At 36.6% G+C, this 22942-nt stretch overlaps 2 protein-coding genes across 2 annotated transcripts in view; one reads left to right on the top strand and one right to left on the bottom strand.

Annotated features, from left to right (window-relative positions):
- bop1 (BOP1 ribosomal biogenesis factor) overlaps positions 1–22942 on the top strand; it is a 128858-nt gene that overhangs the window by 46064 nt on the left and 59852 nt on the right.
- On the bottom strand, positions 2981–11080 carry scxa (scleraxis bHLH transcription factor a). The gene is given in 2 exon segments (NM_001083069.2): positions 2981–3574; positions 10189–11080. Coding segments are annotated over 2 exon segments (615 nt in total). The 5' UTR covers positions 10765–11080; the 3' UTR covers positions 2981–3535.

Genomic DNA, 22942 nt, shown 5'->3' with positions numbered 1-22942 from the left:
AAACAACACATTTCTCCCACATTGAACACAATATACAGTATTTCATTTTACAATATTTACATTCATAATATTTTGGAAAGGCAAACATCAGGCTAAATAATTAAAATAAATCATTGACTTCTGCTGCGTTCATTAGTTTACAAAACACAGACTTCTTTACAACACATGAAAACCTTTATGCATACATTAGGAACGATACAACAGAAATTTTTTGCGGTTTTAAAATCTGGACTTTTCCACATCGTGGTGTACCTTGAATCCGGTTATCGTCCCATGCCTAAGCCAGACTGTAAAAAGCGATTAATTACTTTACCTTAAAATGAGTAAACCCATTAGCTTTGTTTCCATCTACCTATTTTTATGCGCTTTTTGCATATGCGCATAAAAAAGTTGATGGAAACGTCATGATGCGCACAAATCTTAAAAATACCTCAACTCAGTAGGATAAACTTTTTATTCGATAAGAGAAGATGCGCATAAAAGACGATGCAAACACTTACCGCACAAACTCCAGCATGCGCATTAAAAAAAGGTCATGTGATTTTGTTATAAGAGATCATGTGATTATGTAAATGTGTGTGAATGGACAATACAGCAGGCTGAGCACACTGTTAAACATCTGAACTGTTGATTTGGTCATTCTAAAATGCCTTACCGTTTCAGTATTAGTGTTATTAGTGTTGCACCTTCAGAATCAAGAGCGTCTGTGCTCCGCGTCTGACACCTTCAACCACCACCGAGCGTTCACTGCGTGTCAGGACAGCCTTCTGAGGCGCAAGTCATTTATTAGATGAAGAAAAGATTGACGCTGCTTCTCCTAGTGCAGCAAATTACGTTCTTACACTTGATATTTGGCCTGAGTTAATCAGGAAGTGACGATTTTGTTCGCTTTGACTCGTTGGATGGAAACGCTGCTTTATTCGCACGTCTTTTATGCTATAATCTAGTTTTGTGCATAAAGTTTGTTCGCATTTTTGGATGTAAACAGAGCTATTGTAACTTTTAATGCAACGGCTGTATTCTTTTTAATTTTTTAAAAGTCAACAAATCACTTTTAAAAGCATCAGATCCAAACAATGCCTTTAGGAACAGCAAATCTGCAACGTCTTTGCATTTTGTATTTTTTTTTTGGAAAGTAATGAGGACTGTGAAGGTCTTATTAGGAAGTAATCCAGAGGAATTTGGCAAGTGCTTCAACATAAAAAGAAACCTCAAGTTGTGATAAGGACACGTGTTTAAAGATGACATCTTCACTTTTGAGGAATTATTTTTGACCTTGTAGTTTTAGCTGAAAGGAAAACTTGTAGCCACACTTTAAACAGGGATTGCCTAAAAGTCAGTAAACTCACACTCAATTATTTTTGCTACTAATTTAAAATTAACTGAATCAACACAATTGTTGAAGGTTTTTTTGGAGGGGGACAACCTAATTGTTTTATGTTTATTGCATTTACGTTTATTAATGATTTGTGTTGGGACAACATAAAGGAATTGTGTGTAAACCCAGCGTTTGATCAACATTCCCTCAACAAATGAAGACAAATGTCCCTTTCAGTAGTCAACAAGGTAAACTAGTCTGACATGCAAAAATGAACTCAATTGACATTTTAGGATACAATAATATACATTTCAAAATGCCTTAACTAAATGAACATGTCTAATGATAGTTACTTTCAGCTTTTCATTAAATTATTAATAATAATGACTTATAAATGAATATATATGTATATATATATATATATATATATATATATATATATATATATATATATATATATATATATATTATATATATAGTTATACGTCTCTTATTATTCATCTAAAGCTGACCATCAAGATAGACTTGTTTAAATTGGAATGAAAAAGTGATTTCTATTACTAGCCACAAACACTCACCGGCCACTTTATTAGGTACACCTTTCAAACTGCTCGTTAACATGAATTACTAATCAGCCAGTTACATGGCAGCAACTCAATGCATTTAGACATGTAGACATGGTCAAGACGATCTTCTGCAGTGCAAACTGAACATCAGAATGGGGAGGAAAGGGGATTTAAGTGACTTTTAAGTGACAGGTCTGAGTATTTCAGAAACTGCGGATTTACTTGGATTTTAATGCTCAACCATCAACCATAGGGTTTACAGAGAATGGTCCGATAGGATAACTCGCCATGTCATAAAGCGCAAATCATCTCAGACTGGTTTCTTGAACATGACAATGGGTTCACTGTACTCAAATGGCCTCCACAGTCACCGGATCTCAATCCAATAGAGCACCTTTGGGATGTGGTGGAACAGGATATGGCATGATGGATGTGTAGCCCTCAAATCTTTGGCAACTGCGTGATGCTATCATGTCAATATGGAGCAAAATCTCCGAGGAATATTTCCAGTAACTTGTTGAATCTATGCCACAAAAGATTAAGGCAGTTCTAAAAGGGGGTCCAACAGGGTTCTAGGAAGGTATACCTAATAAAGTGGCCAGTGAGTGTACATTACTAACCTCACAGGCATCAAATGTTATAAGCATTTTGTAATTATACCATTTTTTGTGGTGGAATAAAATGCTTTTTTCCCCCTTGTTAAATTAATTGAGGCAAATACCGAATATCTGGGCTATAAACATTAATATGAATAACTAGTTGACAGTCACTGCTTTAAATCGTAAATATGATCCAATTTATTATATAAATCTGGCATATTATGTCTGTGCTTTCGAAATATAAGACAATACAAGTGTCTCTGGATGCGTTTGTGTTTCTAAACCTTAGCAAGAATAAACCACGTCAACAGAAAAGAGAACATGAAAGTCAAATATTTACATTTAGACGACACACCATGAGAGATGATTTACTGCAATGATCAAATGTGGATCTCCAGAGGCTGTTTGTGTAGCTGCATCGAGGTGTTGCATTAAAATACCAGATGTTTATATGGAAAACCTATTAAATAATGAAGAATGCATGTAGATTTCAGTCCGTTTGTTCAGTCATTTTAATTTAAACCATGAAGAATATATGTAATTTGCCATATTAGACATACAGTATACTGCATTAATGGAATTTACTGCATTTTCATAGTCAGGCTAAGTGTCTTTCAGGTCTTTAATGGAAAAAAAAACATGCCACATATCAGTTTTTCACTCATTTTTTTGATCAGTTTTGAATATATCATCATTCTTTGTGTTTTTGTGTGTGAATGCAGTCCTCTTCTTTGGTCGATAGCTTTCGCCGATCATCCTGTGGGCACAGATTCTGGTGTGTATGCGCAGAAAAAGTGACTTTCGTCCGCTTGTTCAGCTCTTGCGTAATCAAGTCGCTGCAGTCTGGTCTCTTTCCAGTCGTACATGTGTGTTTTTGTTGTTGTTTTTTTTGTCGTCTCCAGTAAAAACAATCCAGTCCAAAGGCCATTTACAAATAATTAAATATGAATCGATATGTGCATATGTACACCACAACATCGCAGCATCTGCAGTCAAGAGTTTCTGGACACACTGGTGATGCTGATGGGTTTTAAATCCCTTCACGTCGTGGTTTAACTCCTCAGGGCGGATTTCCTCTCTCTGTCTTTGCTCTGAAGTGGAAGAAAACAATCAGTTAGTTTGGGGAAATGTCAAGTGCAATTTACTATTAGATTTGATTCTGCTTAATAATATATATTTATATAGATTTTTTTACAGTGCATTTATTTTTACTTTAATGTATTTTGTATATTATTTTATTATTAAGAGCTTTGTAGAAAAATATCAAGTGCAACAATTTACTAGTTTCTTCTGCTTATAATAATAATAATAATAATAATAATAATATTTATTTTCATGGATTTTTTTTCATGTATTTAGTTTTTATTTAATGTATTTTGTGTATTATTTTTTATGTTTAAGAGCTTAGTTTATGAAAAATGTCAAGTGCAATGATTGACTTATTTTTTCTGCTTATTAATAATGTATATTTTTATAGATTATTTCAATGTATTTTTTATTTAATGTGTTTTCTATATAATTATTATTATTCAGATCTTGGTTTATCTAAATTGCCAAATGCAATGATTTACTGGTTTTTTTTCTGCTTAACTGTATAATTAATATATATTTTAAAAACATTTTTTAATTGATAATTTTTTTTATTTAGTGTATTTTGTAAATTTTTTATGTTTAAGAGCTTAGTTTATGGTAAATGTCAAGTGCAACGATTGACTTATTTTTTCTGCTTGTATTAATAATGTATGTTTTATTACATTTTTTAATTGATAATATTTATTTAATGTGTTTTGTATATTTTATTATTAAGAGCTTGTTTGATGTTGATTTTATTATTTAAATATATTATTTATTAATAAATGTTATATTTATTAGATTTATTAAGGCATTATTAGCATGTCAGCTGCAAGTTTTTTTTATATTATTGATATTTAAATTCATATTTAGGAAATTCATGAAACATTCATTACATAAGGCTTTTATATAATTTTAAGTGGTTTAATTTATTTAATTAATGTTAGCTTAAAATATTTATATATTATATATATTTTATATTGTATAATTCTTATTAAATTCATCCAACTTTGCATTCAGCAATAAAATCTTTAGTTGTAATAAATTATCATATGCCAGAAATATGTTTTCTTTCAGGACATATTTAGATTATTATTTATTATAATTATCAGCTTTGATTTCCTCTTGTATTTACCTTAAATTTAAGTAAATTTATCTTTAATTTTAAAGGTCGGGTAAAAAAAAAAATAAAAAATTCTCAAATTAGTGTAACTATTCTTTGCTTAAATTGAAATTTAACAAATACACGATTTATTCATTATTGTATTTCTAGCTTTAATTTGAGGTTTTTAAATTATTTACTTAGAATTAATTTAAAATATTTAGATATAATTATTGTTGAATTAATCATTTTTTGCAGTCTGCAATGAAATCAAGAGTTAAATTTGTGTAATTATTCTATTTAAATTCATATTTAAGAAATGCATGATTCATTGATGATTGTATTTCTAACTTTAAACCATTTTAATTATTTAGTATGAATATCAAATATTTAGATTTAACTATTTAAATCATTAGTTAAAATAAGCCGCAAAATGCTTGAAATATAATTTTTTTTCTTTTATATTTAAAGTACATGATATTTATTTATTGTCAGTTTTTCTGAGCGGTTAAGAGGTGATGTCGCTGTTCTCCCTGCGGGCTGGAGGCTTTGGCATTAACACGCCTGCTGTTTTTCTCCTATCACCTTTCCGTTTGCGGTAGCACAAACACACACACACACCCACACCTGGCTCACATTTCCCAGTTTGCTTTGCTTAGAACAGGAGCAGATGGAATGCCATGGTTCCTGCGGCCCCATCTGATGTAGGAGGAGTTACCAGTCAAAACACTCACCCTTAACTGATGAAGTCAGACACAATCCCATTTGAAAATAACCCTGACCCTCAGCGCTTTTCTTCCTCTCTTTTTTTTTTTCCCCTTCGCTCCTATATTTTTTTTCTCCTTTAAGTTCAGTGCCACTTTAAAGTCACCAGCGCTCTGACTCCAGGGATCACTTACGGCCGAACTAATAGGATTTTGCCTACATTTGCTTTTCATATCCTGTCTAACACGCCATAAAAGAAATTATTATTGCTCGAGCTTACGTCCAAATGCCCAGATTGATCGCGCGCTCCCCTTAGTCTGAAGTCCTTTATAAACGCATTACTCCCGAGTACTTTGAGGCAGGAAACAAATCACAGCAAATTCTCAAATATCTTTATATCAATAAATTGGTGTTCGCCTCACTTTTTTCAAACGTCTGCAGGGCTCTTAACACAAATATTTGGCTTCACCTTAGGTTGACGGCTGACGTTGACAGCTTGCTAAAGATCACAACGAGACGATGTGTGTGTGTTTAGACGTGTAACTCTAGCCTTTCGGTGGTGATTATTAAAACCAGTCTTCTGTTTGAGCTAATCCCGGTATACGAGTTGCGCGCCCTTTGAATGCGCCGTTTACACACTTTTGATTGTTTTTATAGTGTCCTGGAGTATTTGCCCAGGCCTTTTTCGCTGCTGCCCACAAGCGAAAACACTAGTTTCCCCTCGGTTTATGGTTATGAAGCGTACCGCCCCACCTGCGGTAAAGGATGACCCAATTCCAGCCCAGCTTTAATTCATGTGGCTTCACTTTCCAGAAGGTATTGAAGCATTCGCATTTGGCGGTTTTATAAGATCACGCTTTTGGGCCAAATCTTTCAGGATTCATTCGACTGAAATGGCATTTAAGGGGGGAAATATGTTGGCTCTTTAGCGTAACACTTCAAATAATTTCATATCGTGTCAAATGTTCGGGCTCCCGTTCGAGTGAAGGGCTCTAAACTCTTCCATATGCTCGTAATGAGAGAAGTCTCGATAATTATGCAGAAAATACGTCCCACGTTAGCTTTTATTTGGCGAGGAAGACGCCCCATCTGCCTCAGTCTGGTTATGCAATCTATTTAAAGCTATATCCTTACCTGCGAGAAACCAAATATGCTAATGGATAGTGTGGTTTAAGCAAACAAGCTTGAAAATAGAGTCAAAATTACTCAAAATGAAGATCAGATTCTCATATTTGTCTCCCTGAGCTTGTAGAAAGTGCTGGTTATTGTGCAAATTTCGAGATGCAATCCAACCCTGAAAATAAATGCAGATAAAAATGCCAGATGAATCAAAAGCTGGAGAATGTTTAGGGTGAAATCGATCATTTTTATATAGACACAAATCTGCTTGAGTCTTGAATGTCTTAGCAGGCGAAAGTAGCAGTTTTCTGCTGCACGACTGTCTGCGTTTGATTTAAACGTCCATTTCGCCCGTTCGCTGGAGGATCTCGACGCAGCTGTCTGTTCTGTGTCAGCTTACAGCCGCTCGACTTTGGCGAAAACCCGAACATTTGAATTCAGTTATACCTCGACGTCTTTCCCCTTACGTGTGTGTGTGTGTGTGCATTTTATTTCGTCCTGCTCTTTCTTTAGAAACAATAAAGCTGCGCGTCTTGGCTGAGCGATACTTTCACGGCGTAATGAGCACTAAGTAGGGGTAAAAGAGACGAGTGTGGTTTTGGAGCACACAGAGCCACTTCTGAAAGCTCACTACAAAGGCAAGGCTCGGTCTGTTTCAAATATCTGCCTGCCACTGGAATCCCGAAGACATGGGCGTCATTCTCGATTGGACTTATAAAGATCTAGCATTTCGTTTGGTACGGATTAAGCTTCTGGACTTAAATGGGAGAGTTGGCCTTTGGCCTGTTGTTGTTCCTAACCGTGGGGTTTCTGGGTGGTTTCTATGTGATTTTAAACAACAGTTTAACCACAGACAGTTTAGCAAATAGGAAGTTGCCAAGGGTTTTCGTCACTGAAAGACTTGCTTTGTAAGCATCTTGTGTGTATTGCGTACATTGTTTGTGTACAGTCTTGTGGTTTGTACAATATCTAACATCTTAGATCAGTGGTTCTCAAACTGTGGTACCTGTACCACTAGTGGTACGTGGGCTTCCTTCTAGGGGTATGCGAAGGAATCAAATATGTCACATGTACATGCTACATATAGTTCAAAAATTATTTTTATATAAATATGATGACATGTCGTCTATAATAATAAGGCCCAAGCAACTTCCACAGGTTTTGCTGAATAGGCGACCACTATATGTTATTATATGTTATAGTTTACATATATAGAGAAAGAGAGAATATTTATACTCTACATAAGTACAGGAGTTTTTTTGTTTGTTTTGTTTTTCACTTTTTAAGAACCTTAGCCTACCATTTTTAAAAGCACATTTTAATATAAACGTTGACATTTTGTTTGTTTGTTTGTTTGTTTGTTTACATATAAGCACAGTACAGTGTTAATGTTCAAAGTATGTATAATGTTTCAGGTGGCTGATAATAATTAATCTTAATTATAGGAAATAATCTGCCACGTTTTTGAACTGTACACAGATGTAGCTGCTTTACTGGGCAAACTACGCTAACTGTATTTCAATACTGCTCTTTATGGTGGTACTTGAAGAGAAGTTTTTTCTGAGGTCGTACTTGGTGAAAAGGTTTAGAATTTATTTTCTTAGATTGTTGGAATTAGATTTGGATAATTAAAGGGATTGTTCACCCTAAAATGAATCATTTACTTACCCTTCACTTAATTAAAACCTTTGCGTTTTTAAAATAAAAATAGAAGATATTGTAAAGAATTCTAGCACCCATTAACTTCTATAGTTGGTGAGTCAGTGGGTCCCAGAATTTTCCCAAATATCATCTTTTGTGTTCAACAGAAGAAACTGAAATAGGGTTCGAGCAAGTGACGTGCAAGTAAATGACAGAACTTGTGTTTCTGATTGCGTTAAAGATGCTTAATTTGTGGTGAACTGATATCAAGAGAGTAGAAGTCCATTATGTTGTTAATTTTTGGCCAATTTGGCAGTCTGACTACAGGAATTGGACTCACAGATGTTTATTTAGGCCAGGAGTCACCAATCTCGGTCCCGGAGGGCCGGTGTCCCTCCAGGGTTTATCTCCAACTTGCCTCAACGCTCCTGCCTGGGTGTTTCAAGTATACCTAGGAAGACCTTGATTAGCCTGTTCAGGTGTGTTTGATTAGGGTTGGAGTTAAAATCTGCAGGACACCGGCCCTCCAGGAACAGGTTTGATGACCCCTGATTTAGGCTGATCATGTGTATTTTAAAGTTTAACATTTAAATCTGCTGCCAAATATAAATTAGTCTTTTAATTTCTTTCTCGCTTTCCTGTTTTGCTTAGTGTTTTTCTTGCTGCAAGATAAATCTCCACCATTTAATGATCTTAATGCTCTTGGCTTAAAGTGATGTGCAAAGACCGTTGTGTTCCTGTCAGAAATCTGTGAAAATTCTTGGAAAGATTCAGGAAGGTTCACGCAGGTTGCGTGTCGTGCTTGACAGGGATATTAATTGGGCAATGAGGAAGGGACTAAGAACAACACAGGATGTGAGAGTGAAACGCTGAGGTTGGTGCACGGCTACTTGGGGAAAAACACCCTGCTGCAGATGTTCCCTAGATTCTCGTGGCCTGATATATAGATCACGGACCATTTGCATTTGCATATTTATGCCTCCCATTTGCTCGTTTGTCATAAATGGACCAAACTTGGTTTGCTGTAATTCACCCGTGCGGTGCCAAGGATCCACCGCAGAATCAGCTGCTGCTATTGCTGCTATTCTTTCATTGTTTATTTCCTTCACTACAGACTTTAAAGGATCCAGAAGAAAAAAAAACTCGATGGCTTCTGGAAGCACTTCAGATTTTGCAGGATTAAGCTCACGTTGCGGTGGTGAGATACCCTGAGCAAAAATGCTCTTGTGTCATGGCGCAGCGTAATTGTCCTGAGCGCGTGTTATATTTCAACTTCTGACAGTTCTTCGCCACGCAAGTTTAAATTACAGTTTCCCCCCCTGTTTTTGGTTTGGTGTCATTGTATTCCTCACAGCCAGAGCGTGATTTACTGCTTTATTTTTAATGTGCTGCGGTGTTGGCTCAATGGGCCAAGGTCAGCGCAGTCACGCTCGCCGGGGGAAGAGATGGATGATGTGTTTGTATATTACCTGACAGTCTCTTTGTTGATTGGATATTTTCCGTCGGGCTAAGTTTAATCCGATCTTTCACTGCATCTGTCTATGAGGTCATGGTAGCAGTGCACTGTAACAGAGATATCGCCCTTGATGGAAAAGGACATGTGGATGAAGTCATAACTCTGCTCCAGAGAACCGAGAACTGATTTCGGTGTCAAACGTTATCTCGGGGAGACTGGAGTTACGACGCAGATTCAGTAAAAGACAGTTGGCCAATTCAGGAAAATCAATGACAGACCGTCTACAGCCATGATTGCTCATGCCTCAAAACATTATCATCAAGTTTTTGCATTGCTCTATTTAGAAGTTAGCTGCTTAATCTTGTTTGTCAAGTCCTACTTGTTTGAAAGATACTCTGCTAAAGTTAACTTCAGTAGTTTTGGACTTGCTATAGTGATTGCCCTCAGTGACCTTACTTGCAGGGAATAAATCAGACCTGCTCTCATCCCTCCCTGAGGTTCAGCAGTATTTCACACCTCTGTCACTATTTCTCCAGCTTGTTTGTGGACTTGAAGTTGTCCAGATCATTGCACAACCTTTAACGGAGAACACCTGCGTGTGTCTGACTTACCATTTTCCTCTGGTTGCTGAGGCAGAATGTGCAGATCTGTTTGGGCTGCGAGTTCTCCGAGTCCCGGCTGGGTGAGCCGTGGTGGTGGTAGTAGTTTGAGGTGGAGGGTCCTCCGCTGTGGCACGGCTGTCCATCTCCGCAAGCTTCACCCACCAGCAGCACGTTCCCCAGATGAGAGATGTAACTGGACGCCAGCCGCAAGGTCTCGATCTTGGACAGCTTCCGGTCAGCAGGCTCTGTAGGGATGAGAGTCCTCAATGCTGTGAATGCTGTGTTGACGCTGTTGGTGCGATCCCGCTCTCGTGCATTGGCAGCATTGCGTTGACGGATCTCTGGCACATGGCCGATTGTCCCGGTGGGAATGGTTGGTGTTACACCAATCAGCCGTCCGCCACCCCCTACACTGGATTTCCTCTTTCTTCCAACTTTAAGATCATACCCTGAAGTGTCCAGGTGAAATGAGCGATCATCCGAGCCTGAGCTCTCGCTGCCGTTTTCATCATCCTCCGACATCATTGAGATGTCAGAATACACGTATCGGCTCGGAGCCGGTCGCACCATCGCAAAAGACATCATCAACTTGATTTCTAACGCTCTCCACAAGGCTCTCGAATGCTTCTTGCAATTGCTCTAAAGTTCCAAACACATGAATCTCAATGAGCCCTGCACTTGTTTGGTCCTCTGGTACAGTTGCACTCCAGTATTACATTTCTCTTGGGGAACTGATCCTGACGGGTTGATATTGGAGATTGTCCTCACTCACATCCCATCAGCTCTGAAATCCACGTTTTGTATCCTCAAACATACACATGCACACACACACACTCCTCCGGCTTTCTGTCTCTGTGCAGCGCTGGCTCTCCCCCGTGCTAAGACCCACGTGTGGTTTCACTGAGTGTTTCAGTATGGTTGTGCTTTATAGGTTGTGGGAGTGTCTGGTAGGATTCCTCCCTCTCTCTCTCCCTCTCTCTCTCTCTCTCTCTACCGCTCTATCCATCCTCTCTTTTCCTGCTTATGCAAATATCCCAGCTGGCGGCTCAGGCAGGGAGCAAAGTGGTTCTATACAGCTATCAACTTCAGCTTTTTTAACTCCCAGTTAATAATGGCCTTTCTTTTTTCCCTTGCTTGCTTTAGTGGTTTAAAATCTTTTTTCCTTGCCTCCATACTCGTTTGCTGGCTTCCTGTCTGATACCTTCTGTCAAACCTTGTTGTTTTTATCTGCTTACATTCTGGTTTGAGTCTGTCTGTCTATCAGTCTGTCTATCTGTCCTTTCTTTCTGTCATTTATGTTTTATTCTTTCTCTTTCTTTCGTCCTTTCTTTCATTTTTTCTTTTATCCTTTTTTTGTCCTCTTTCGTTTTTTCTTTTTTTCTTTCTTTCTTTCATCCTTTCTTTTTTTCGTCCTTTCTTTCTTTCATCCTTTCATCCTTTCTTTTCTTTGTTCTTTTATCCTTTCTTTCTTCATCCTTTTTTCTAACTTCTTTCTTTCTTTATTTCTTTCTTTTTCTTTCTTGTTTTCTGACTTTGTCCTTTTTTCTCTTTCTTTCGTCTTTTATTTTCTTCGTCCTTGCTTTCGTCCTTTGTTCTGTTTCTTTCTTTCTTTTGTTTATCATCCTTTTCTATCTTTCGTTTTCTTTTTTCTTTCTTTTTTGACTTTTCTGCCCTTTTTTCTGTCTTTTTTCTTTATATTTTTTCTATTTCTGTCTCTTTATTTAATTCTTTTTCTTTTTTTTCTTCTATTGTCTTTTTTCATCTTTCTGTCCTTATCTCTCTTTTTTGTTCTTTCTTTCTTGGTCTCCTTTTTCTTTTTCGTCCTCTTGTCCTTTCTGTCCTTTCTTTCTTTCTCTTTCTTTCTTTTCTTTGTCTTTCTTTGTTTTTTTTTTCTGGTCCTTTCTTTTTTTATCCGTTTTGTCCTTTCTGCCTCTCCATCTTTCTCTTTTCTTTTTTGCTTTCTTTGTCTTTCCTTCTGTCTTTTTTTCTATCCATCTTTTTCTGTCTTTCTGCCTTTCTCTTACCTATTTTATTTTATTTTTTCACTTCCTTGTCTTATTGTTTCATCCATTATCCTTTTTTTGCTTTGATTTTAAATTCCTGGTTGCTTCTTTACATCCTTTATTTGTCCATCCTTCTTTTAATTATACCTACCATCCCTTCCTTTCTTGTTATTTGTTTCCTTCTTAATTTTTTTCTTTTCTCTACCTTGCTGATTTTAAATGACTTTTTCCCATCCTTGTTTTACTAATCTCAACACCTTTCTAATTTTCTCTTCATCCTTATTTAGCTGAAATCACTCTTGTTTTCAGGTCTAATCAATTTTACTATGCTTCTTTTTACTTTACCTGTTTTCTTGTACTTTTTACACCATCTGTACTTATCTTTACACACCCCCTGGCTTTTGTCTTCATCCTTCTTTGGTAGTTATTCTGGATCCTTCAGAGATTTTCACACTGCAGGCCTTCTTACCCACACTACCCTCTTTTCATGGTACTTTGTAACCATCGATACCTTACCTCAGTGTTTTACAGCGAGCACTGTGTCAGAGTCTTTTGTGCTGAGTGTGTTCCTGTGGTTTTGTCCTCTGGTCTGAGTCAGTCAGAGTCCGATATCTCAACGGGACACAGTGTCCATGAAGATGAGTTGCTTTTCACCCACTTACACTGTCAGGCTGGACCAGTTTAGTCACGGGAGAGAAATGGCAACACGATGTCATAGAGCAGGACCATAACTCAGATCATGGCACCTGTTCCTCTTCCAGTCAGTATGGCAGATTTGTTTTTGAGGAACACATTTATGAAAGGTGAATTCATGTTCTTGGCTTAAGTGTGAAAATTTGTCTAACACTCACAGTTTTGTAACTTTAGAACCAGCAGTCATTAAAAATGTTGTTCCCAACTTGATCTTACTAGCCCTATAGGAGTCCGCTTGGGGTTTGTGATAACGACACAAATCTTTACGTTTATTTAATTAACTAATATTGGTGATTTTAATATTTTGTGCTTGTACTTTGAATGCTTTGGGCCTGTGGGCCTGTCATGGATAAATATGAGGCTAAAACTGGTAGCAGGTGGTGATTAAATTTTTTTTAAAATTAATAATAATAATAATTAATAAAATAGATAATAACATTAATAAAATAAAGTTCCTGTCTCAGTAATTGCACTATAAAAAATACTTTTAATCAACAGTTTCCCTATTTTGTGATTTACAAGTGTTTTCCATTTATTTCCGGTTGTGAATTGCATTATGGGACCTTGACCTCTGCTCTGTTGACTTTTAAAGTGGAAATTCAGCTCTACACTTTAATAAAGTCACTTTTATGAAGTCTGTAAAGTAACAAAACATGAACCGTCTCTGTTTCACTGATGCAGTTGCTTTTTAAAATATATGCTCATATTAGCTATAACCTTGCATGAGCACGTCAAGTTCAGCGGGAGAATGAAATGCTGATCTCTTTTTTTTTAAAGTGTTGTCATGCTCACTCGTAATATCAGCGCTCTATTGATAATGCCTTTTTATAGTGTGCGCGCTTAACTTGGAGTAGGTCTTCTCAAAGGTGATTGACCTAACTCGGATCTGCTATTCTGAAACCGAAAACTCTTGAGTTTTTAATTTCTCGGTAAATCAACTCAGAGTTTAAGTTTAAATTTCGAGTTGGTTGAACCTTCTCATTTATCATTTATTTGACTCGGAGTCAGATATTTTGCTAAAGAATGGTTAGTTAGTGCTGAGATTCGCTACCTGATTGGGGCTTTTGTGTCATTGCGTATCCTTCCCTTATTGGTCAAGCCCCTATCACATGACTAACACATGGCTTTAACGCTAACGTAAGACAGCAGACCAGCCTTCACTGTAAACAACAACATGGACACAGAAATGGGAGCGTTGTTTGCACTATTGTGTGTTTTAGTCGCCATTGTGCAGTTATTCATTTGTTACGTTTAGTAACAACTAAACCTCGTCGTCTGTCCACAAAAACACCTCTCTTGCTTTCTTTGCAATCGCGTTCATTGTTCAACCGGCGTTTGTTGACTAACAATAACCAAATGCCGAGCGTGACACATGTTTCCTGGTTATACTAGAACGTGCATGCCCAGAGTGCGCGAATGTTCACGTGATATACGTTTTTGGTGGCGTAGTGTGGACGGAGATATGATCAGAAACGCTAGGTGAAAGCCTAGTGTGAACGCGGATCGTTTTTGATCTAAAACGCTCTTTTAAAACTAAAAAGCACTAGTGTAAACGGCCTTAAACACGGTGCCATATTAGATTTAAGCTTCAGATGGATGTTTTTTTTTGTTTGTTTTTTTACTTAGAGCTGTTACACACTGCATAAAGCTCATTTTCAAAAACCTATAATAGGGGCTCTTGAATGGTGGTATCTTGTGGGCTGTTGCACTTGAGTTTGAGGATGGGTAGATGGTAGTGGTAAATGGTAGCTTTGGTAAATGGTAAAAGTAGCCCTTCTTTGGTTGAGTTTTTATAATACAATATTTATTCTGATGATTTTGAACCTAACATATATCCTATTTTACAAATTTTACTAATAAACCCTAAAACTAAGCCATTTCAAAGTATAAAAATATAAAAACTAGTAAATCTACCACCAAAAAAACCTAACTGAATTTGAAAATAAAAACTAAAACTAATGAAAAATCCAAAACTATTATAACCTTCACTTAGATTAGAAACTCTACTATTATAAACTCTCAGAACTTATTTTTGTATCACTTATATGTTTGTTTCTGTTTATTTTTGTATATTTTATTAACTATTATGATGTTATTGTAGACAATATAATAAAAACCCAAAAGCCGTGTTGAAAGTTATATTTTTATATACATATAAAAGTGGCAAAAGCATTTCCATACAGCTCATATCTGCTTGATGAATCTTTAGGTCACTCCTTGATGTCATTATAATTTCATCTCCTATTTAGCTTCTGGAAAATGTGAAGATATGACCGGCGGCTTGTCATTCCTCCACCCCTCCCTCTCGCTTGAATTTTGTGTAGATTTCATATTTCTGACATTAGCTCAAGACTATAGTCTGGTGGCGTAACGATGTGGTTTTCGTGCCGTTTCTCTGGGAATGACGGCTCGAGATGGGGATGATGAAAAAGACGTTCTGCAAATCCATATTAATGCCGTCTCGTGTTTATTCTCTTTGAGCCGCAGCCTCATTAATAAGCCATGCGAGTTAAAGGCCAGACGGGATATCTGATTTCCGGCGTTCACTCGTGGTCAAAACCTCAAGAGAGGCGGATCCTTGATTCATTTTTCGGACGCTTTAATTCGCTATTTATTATTATTATGAGTGATATAGCTAGACTATACACTCTTAAGCAGGATTTGTTCATTCGTTCACTCCACTGAATGCTCATGAAGATAAAGGAACGTGACACTTAACACGCTTCAGCTTTAAAGTGGAAAACACATTCATGTTTTCATTAATGAAAGTGGTTTTGTTCATGGAAGAGGTTTATATTCCTCTGAGTGGGAGAGCTCTCTTTAATTTTATTCGGGAATTCTGACCTGCCTTAACTGGCAGCTGTAAATCACTACTTGAGTTTTTAACACAATTGTCTTGAAATAATGCTTTCCGCATGTCGAAACATGTATTATTATCCTGTTTCGAACTTCCTTTTTTCCTCTTCCCCTTTTTTTTCAAATGCAATTAGAGTAAAATCCTAAAGATGTCTTTTTTTTTTTCCTCCTCGAATCCAATTTTGGAAGTAGAATAGCTTTACCAGTCGCCCTTCAGACGTTTTCTCTTCCAGACTGAACAGTATCAGTTGCACGTCTGCAAAGGTTGTGTCTTCATGAAGAGAAGAGCAAACGCTTCATAAACGCGTTGATCTTCTATGTCGTGCATATGTGTCATGTTCACCAGCGAACAACCACCAGATGTCGCTGGTAAACACTCACACACAAACACACACTTAGAACTACACTTCTGCCTTTTCCTGGACTACATTTTCATACATGCACTTCTCCCTGACACCCATGCTCATTCACCTAACTTGATTGCATTCACCACCTGAACCTTGTCATAGACTGAACTCTCACAGCTGTAACCACTCACACAATGATTATTCGGACTATTTAAACCCCTCTTTTCCACACACATGTTGACGAGTCTTGTTTACTGTTAAGTGACATTTCAACGCGTTTCTCCCTGTCTTGTTTCTCCGTGTCTGAACCTAGCTTTGTATCCTAGTTATCCTGTTTAGCCGCCAGCCTTTCGACCTTTTGCCTGTTCCTTGATTACGACTCTGGATTTGCCCGCACATACCTGCTCATACCCGTTTTGACCATTGCTTGCCTGACAAAGAATAAACCTGCATATTGGATCCTACCTTCTGTTGTTGGTGTCACTCCCCGACATTACAATATGCCAACAGTTCATTATCTTGAATATTATTTTTATATTTTCCAGTTTGCTTGGACATTAGTTTAGGACAGGGCTGTTCACTCGGCTTCTGAGGCAATTTGTTCCAGCCCTCCAATTGGTGTGACCACGACATTAAAAATAAACTTAGTTCTGTCGAAAAACGGCCACTGTAGGTCCAAAGTGACGTGTGTCTGTTCAATAAAGCACGAGCTGCAGTTGACGGCTGCAGAGATCGTGAGTCACGTGACATTAATAGTGGTACAGTACAGTTCGGTATGGGTAACCTTTATCAGGCTTGTGTTTCCACTTAAAAGGGTACCAACTCGGTTAAAATAGTTAGGTTAAAAATACCCCATCATATAACCCAATTATAGTTTATTATAGCACCTTCCCAACGATGGGTTATTTTGATTAAATGTTATTTTTTTAAATGTTATTCTAGTGTTACTACTCTTCTTGTACACTGCACTGATATAGTTAATAGGGATGCAACGATTAGCCGATTTCACAATTATCTGTGCTTTAGTTCGTCATGGTTAATTAATCGTAAAGGCTTCTCAACGCGGCATTTCAGTTGCACAGAAAAAACTGCTGCAACTAAACAAAGTTATGCAAAAATACAACATATGGGCTTATATATGCTGTTGTGTCATCACTCATATTGCAAGTCATATCTCTCCGGCCCCTCATTTGTTATTCTTTTGTGAACTGGCCCTCGTGACAATTAACTCATGCACTGTAAAAAAAAATAATATGGCTCGACGGCAGATGTTTGTGTTGTTTTAACTTATTTGAAATGTCCTATTATACAGTAAATATCATTAAGCGTCCTATTAGGTAAATGTCCAATTATAAGCTTTGACAACATTAAGGTAGACTGTAGGTGTCATTGTAAAATGGCTTTATGGTTATTTGTGAATTTGTAAATGTAGATTGCTGATTGTTAAGGTCATTGCATAAGTTGAAATATTGTGACTGGCCTAGTTTGTTGCCTCTTTGAATCGCTGAATGCCTCCTTAATGGTAAGTCACTTTGGACCAAAACGTCGGCTAAACGACTAAATGCTAGTAAAATTAGCACGTGATTATCCGGGCCTTATATCTAATTTATGCATCAGCTGAAACTACAAAAACATGCAACGATTTTGACTCAATGAATCCAGTAGAGAGCTCAGCACTTTATTCTTAATGAATTTAACTATTTTTAGTGTCCTTGTCAGGACGGCAGTGACGCAGGGACATTTCTCTCCACTCATTAAATCTCAAACTCCCCACGCCAGTCCATTTGTCCCGGGAAGAGTCCTTACAGGAACGCCTCAGAACGACATGACGACATTCATTAGGCTCAAGCAGAGATGGAATTTCTGGCCACCTCATAAAGATCGACCTCTGGGGTAACGAATGACAACGCTGGTTATCAGGAACGCGTCCCATCTGACTGCCATTAGCTCCCACTGACCTCCTCCAGACATCTAATCCTGCAGACAAACGCTTATTCTTGCCGGTTGTTGAGCTTTTGGTGTTTGGTTAAACACCCGGGGTGCGATCGGATGCGAGTGGCCGTTAGGATTTGTCTGGATGGGTTCACGTCCTGAAAAAAAAAAAAGCCTGTATCACTTTCAGAGGCTTAATCCAAACCAGACGCCATCAGACTCTCAGAGCTGCTGAGGGAAATGGGTTAATTTATGCAAAATAAAAAGTGGGTGGGGTTTATCCAAAGAGAACCAATTAAAACAGCTGCTGCCTTTGTTTTCATGTCGAAATTGGGATTAGTTTTTCAGTTATATTTCCAATGCATTTTTTGCTAAATCTTTCCTTTTTGGTTATATGCAGTCGATATCAAAATTATTCGAAATGTTATTTGTTTTAGATACTTCCCTAGTGCCATTTAACAGAGAGAGATTTTTTAAAAAGCTAATGTGTTCAATAACCGTTTATTATTAATTTCTAATTAATAATACTAATATATAATTAATTATTATATATAATTTTGATTAATAATAATTTCTTTTTTTTTGCTATAATGACAGTACATAATATTTTACTAGTTATTTTGCAAGATAGTGTTCAGCTTAAAGGGCCATTTAACGTTTTAACTAGGTTAATCAGGCATGCGCGTGCGTGGTTATTTGTTAATTTATTAAGTTATTTATAATTTAGTTATTTATCATTTTATTTTTGCTATTTAGCTATTTATTTTGTTAGTTATTATTTTATTTAGTTTTTTTATTTAGTTATTTATCAATTTGTTTAGTTGGTTATTATTTTTAGTTATTTATTTCTTTTTGTTAGTAGTTTTATTTATTTATTTAGCCATGTAGTTAATTTATTTAGTTATGTTATTTAGTTATCTATTTATTTATTTTTCTTATTTATTTATTTTTTATTTATTTAGTTATTTATCTATTTAGTTGGTTATTTTGTTAGTTGTTTAGTTATTATTTATTTAGTTTTTCAATTATCTTTATGTAGTTATCATTTTATTTATTTTGTTGGTTAATTAGTTAGTTATTATATTATTTATTTAGTTTTTTATTTAATTAGTGAGTTATTCTTTTTATTTAGTTTAGTCAGTTTATTTAGTTATTTTATTTCCTTTATTTAGTTAGGTATTTAGTTAATTTAGTTATTATTTTATTTATTTTGTTATTATTTCATTTATTTATTTCGTTAGTTGATTAGTTAGTTATTTTTTATTTAGTTTAGTTAATTTTATTATTATTTACTTTATTTCGTTAGTTAGTTAGCTATTTAGTTAATTAGTTATTATTCATTTATTTATTTATTTATTTATTTAGTTATTACTTTTATTTAATTATTTTGTTAGTGTTTTTAACTTTTATTTCCTGTTGAACCAAAAAAAAACGAGGCCTTCTTCTGAAGAAAAATATATACAATAATAAATACTATAGATGTTTCTTTACTCTGGTAAACCATACTTCGGGAATTTTTTAGTTTTTTCATAAAATGGCTAATAATTTTCAGTTTGAATATCCATGCAATTTTGCTCTGAAAAAATTTGAATTATTTTTTTTTGGTCAGATTAATACATTTGCATTTGTTTTTTTAATGGCACTTTTTAATAGATCTAATTGTATTTATAGGTTTACATGTACCATACAAGTAGCTATGTCTGTCATATTCTATAGAAAAAGATCTCTGCTTTGTTTTCAGGCCGCTTAATTAAAGTCAGACACAATCTGACTTTTTGCTGAGGGTCAGTGAGTTAATTTATTCAAAATAGAAGGCGGGGTTAATGCGGAGAGAACAAATAAAAGCAATTAGACCAGCAGCTGCCTTTGTTCTCATGTCGAAATCGAGACTTTTCCGTTGTTAAAGCGCTCCTGCCCTGTTCGCTTTTATGACGTGTTTTCTCCCGGGTGCATTTACAGTGCGTAAAGCATATAAACAGGCCCAAACTACAGAGACTCTGACTTGGTTTCTTCCATTGTAATATGATGGCCGGAAGACCTAATTGAGAACAGTCCATCTACACGTGTTATTTTTTTTTTGTGTGTGTATGTGTATGCCCACTGACTCCAAGTATTTGGACTTTTTCTCTTTTTACTGTAGTTATAACCTGCTGTAGTGTGTTTAGTGAGACTCTTATTATTATTATTATTATTATTATTTTTGTTGTTATTTAGAAATAACCTTTTGGAAGGTTTAGTTTCAGTAAGTCCATGAAAAGTTATATTTTGGAGACGTAAGACTTGATTTTGGCTCAGTGGTTAGCACTGTCGTCTTACAGCAAAAAGGTTGCTGGTTCAAGACCCGGCTGGGCATTTCTGTGTGGAGTTTTCATGTTCTCCTCGTGTTGGCGTAGGTTTCCTCAGGGTGCTCCGGTTACCCCCACAGTCCAAACACATGCGCCATAGGTGCTTTCAGTAAGACATATGCTGCAATAGTTGGTGGTTCATTCCACTATGGCGACCTCTGAAATAGGGACTTAGCCGGAGGAAAAACGAACGAACGAACCAATGAATTAACGAATGAATGAATGAATGAATGAATAAATGAATGAATGAAACTTAATTGTTACATTGGGAATTGATTGGGTCTTTGATTGCAGCTGATTTTGACTGAGATGTTGGTCAAAAAAGTGTATATATAGTGGATTTGTGAAATATATAATGTTACACTGGTAATGAAGAGCTGAATGTTTTACTCTGGCTATTTTAGCGTACTCAAGTAAAGTTTGCTTTACAGTTTGCCTTAAAAGGTGATTTTTATGTGCCGTTATTTATTAATTCTTCACACATTTGGTACTTTCTGATTCAGAAATGAAAAACCTTTTTTGTTGTATTCACAGACTCAAAGTATCTGGACTAAACCACTTTATCGTAGTCTGTTCTGTAATTAATTTAGGGTTTTATTGTGGTTTTGAATTGTGACTTTTCATCTTTAATGTCTTTTAAAAAGCACATTTCTCCATTAAATATGGATGCAAGTATGAAGTCATTGAGAATGGCTTTTAAATCTTTTATTTTTCCCATTTCTGAGTAAAACGTTAATTTTGTTAGACATAATTCAAGACTTGACTTGATTTCATGCATTAGGATTGAATTAGATGGTTAAAAGTGACAGAGTGCTTACTAAACCAATGATTTCTTACATTTATGGTATATCTAAATATTCATTGACTTAAAATAGTTTAATAGTGATAGTTAATTAACAGTAGCAGTATCCAGATTTTAGGGTGCATCGGAGCTTCATAGGTTGCTAGGCAACCATCAACCTTTTTCTCAGAGGATGAGAAGCTGTCACTCTGATACAAGTCATTTATGGAGACAATTACAAGGCACTGCAGTGTTTGTGTTCTGTGTTAAAAGGGCACCTATTTCACCCCCTTTTTAAGATTTTATATTAATATTATGGTTCTTTTGAGTGTGCCAGTTTAGATTCAGTACAAAACACAAGTCAGATTTTGTTATTATAATGTGTTAAAACATGTCATTTTGGGGGCGTGTACTCAGGTCGTTGTTTTAGGGGTGTGTTACTTCACATGAACATTAGTTTTGATTTCCCGCCCAACGTAACGAGGGCGGAGCCGAGAGCTCCCTCACTTTGTGTTTGGCAACAGACAGGCAGACACAGAAGCAACATGAGTGAGAGGACCAGCATTCAGCCGTACATGTACGACTCAGACACAGACCAAGTAGAGTGTACGCAATCATTTGTGTCTTTGTATAGTTTTACAGCCAACTGTGTGCTAGTTTAAAGTTCCGAGCTTGTACACCAAGACTAATAACCACGCACACTGAATTAACTTTGACTGAGGCTATATCTAAAGGGCGTCACACGCTGGATGCGCCACTCAGAGCTGCGACACCGCACACCAGACATTTGCATGTTATTTAACATGAAACTATTCAGATGGCGCGGGCAGCATTTATTAGATTTGCTAGGAATATTTATGAATGTCTCCGATAGACTTGCAGAGCGGACCGCGACATTTATGCGTCCTAAAGAAAAGTGAAACGGCTATAAACTCCAGCAAGATAAAGTCATTATATGCACAGCCACAGACCTTTATTTATAAAGAAAGTATCATTATGGAAACTGTGTTCATTATAACTGAAAGCTACACCGTGTTTGCTGGCCTCACACATCACGCACCTGTCAGTCAGTCAGCACGTCACTTTAAAGGGTTAAACAGAACCCACAGCACCACTACGGTCACAGAAAAGTTTGCCCTGTTATTATTCACTTACCTTTTCATACTTTTTTGGTGCAATTTTAACCCGCTATTTAAAAACGACCGAATATTTTAAATAAGAAGCTGTATTTTAGCCGTGGCGGGATGAATTTTAGTGTGGCGCCCCGCCACGGAAGAATGAATGTAGCGGAAACCATGTAGAGCAGGGGTCACCAAACTTGTTCCTGGAGGGCCGGTGTCCTGCAGATTTTAGCTCCAACCCTAATCAAGCACACCTGAACAAGCTAATCAAGATCTTACTTGGTATACTTGAAACATTCAGGCAGGTGTGTTATGGCAAGTTGAAGCTAAAACCTGCAGGGACACCGGCCCTCCAGGACCGAGATTGGTGACCCCTGGGGTCCGTTCTTCGTACCTCGCTTAAATGATCTAAGATGTTTTGGCAGATCCTGGATCTTTTCATCTTGATAACTGATCTCTCGCTAATTTGGTTCTTCAAACGAGTTCGCGAATCAGATTAGAATGTCTGGATAAACTGATCTGAGATCGCTGCGTGTGTTGTGAAGGATAAATCTATCGATCCTCGAAATCATGATCAGCAATGCAACGATTGGCTGACGGCACAGCAGCGTAATGACATCTGATTAATATTCAATTATCCATGTGAGTAAAATTACATCAAATTAGCAGTAAACGGTGTGTTAAA

This window comes from Danio rerio, chromosome 19 (genome assembly GCF_052040795.2).
Source record: "Danio rerio strain M-AB ecotype USA chromosome 19, GRCz13ab, whole genome shotgun sequence".
NCBI classification, from domain to species: Eukaryota; Metazoa; Chordata; class Actinopteri; order Cypriniformes; family Danionidae; genus Danio; species Danio rerio.
Note: the sequence above shows the minus strand (reverse complement) of the source record. Positions and strands in the feature narration are given on the sequence as shown.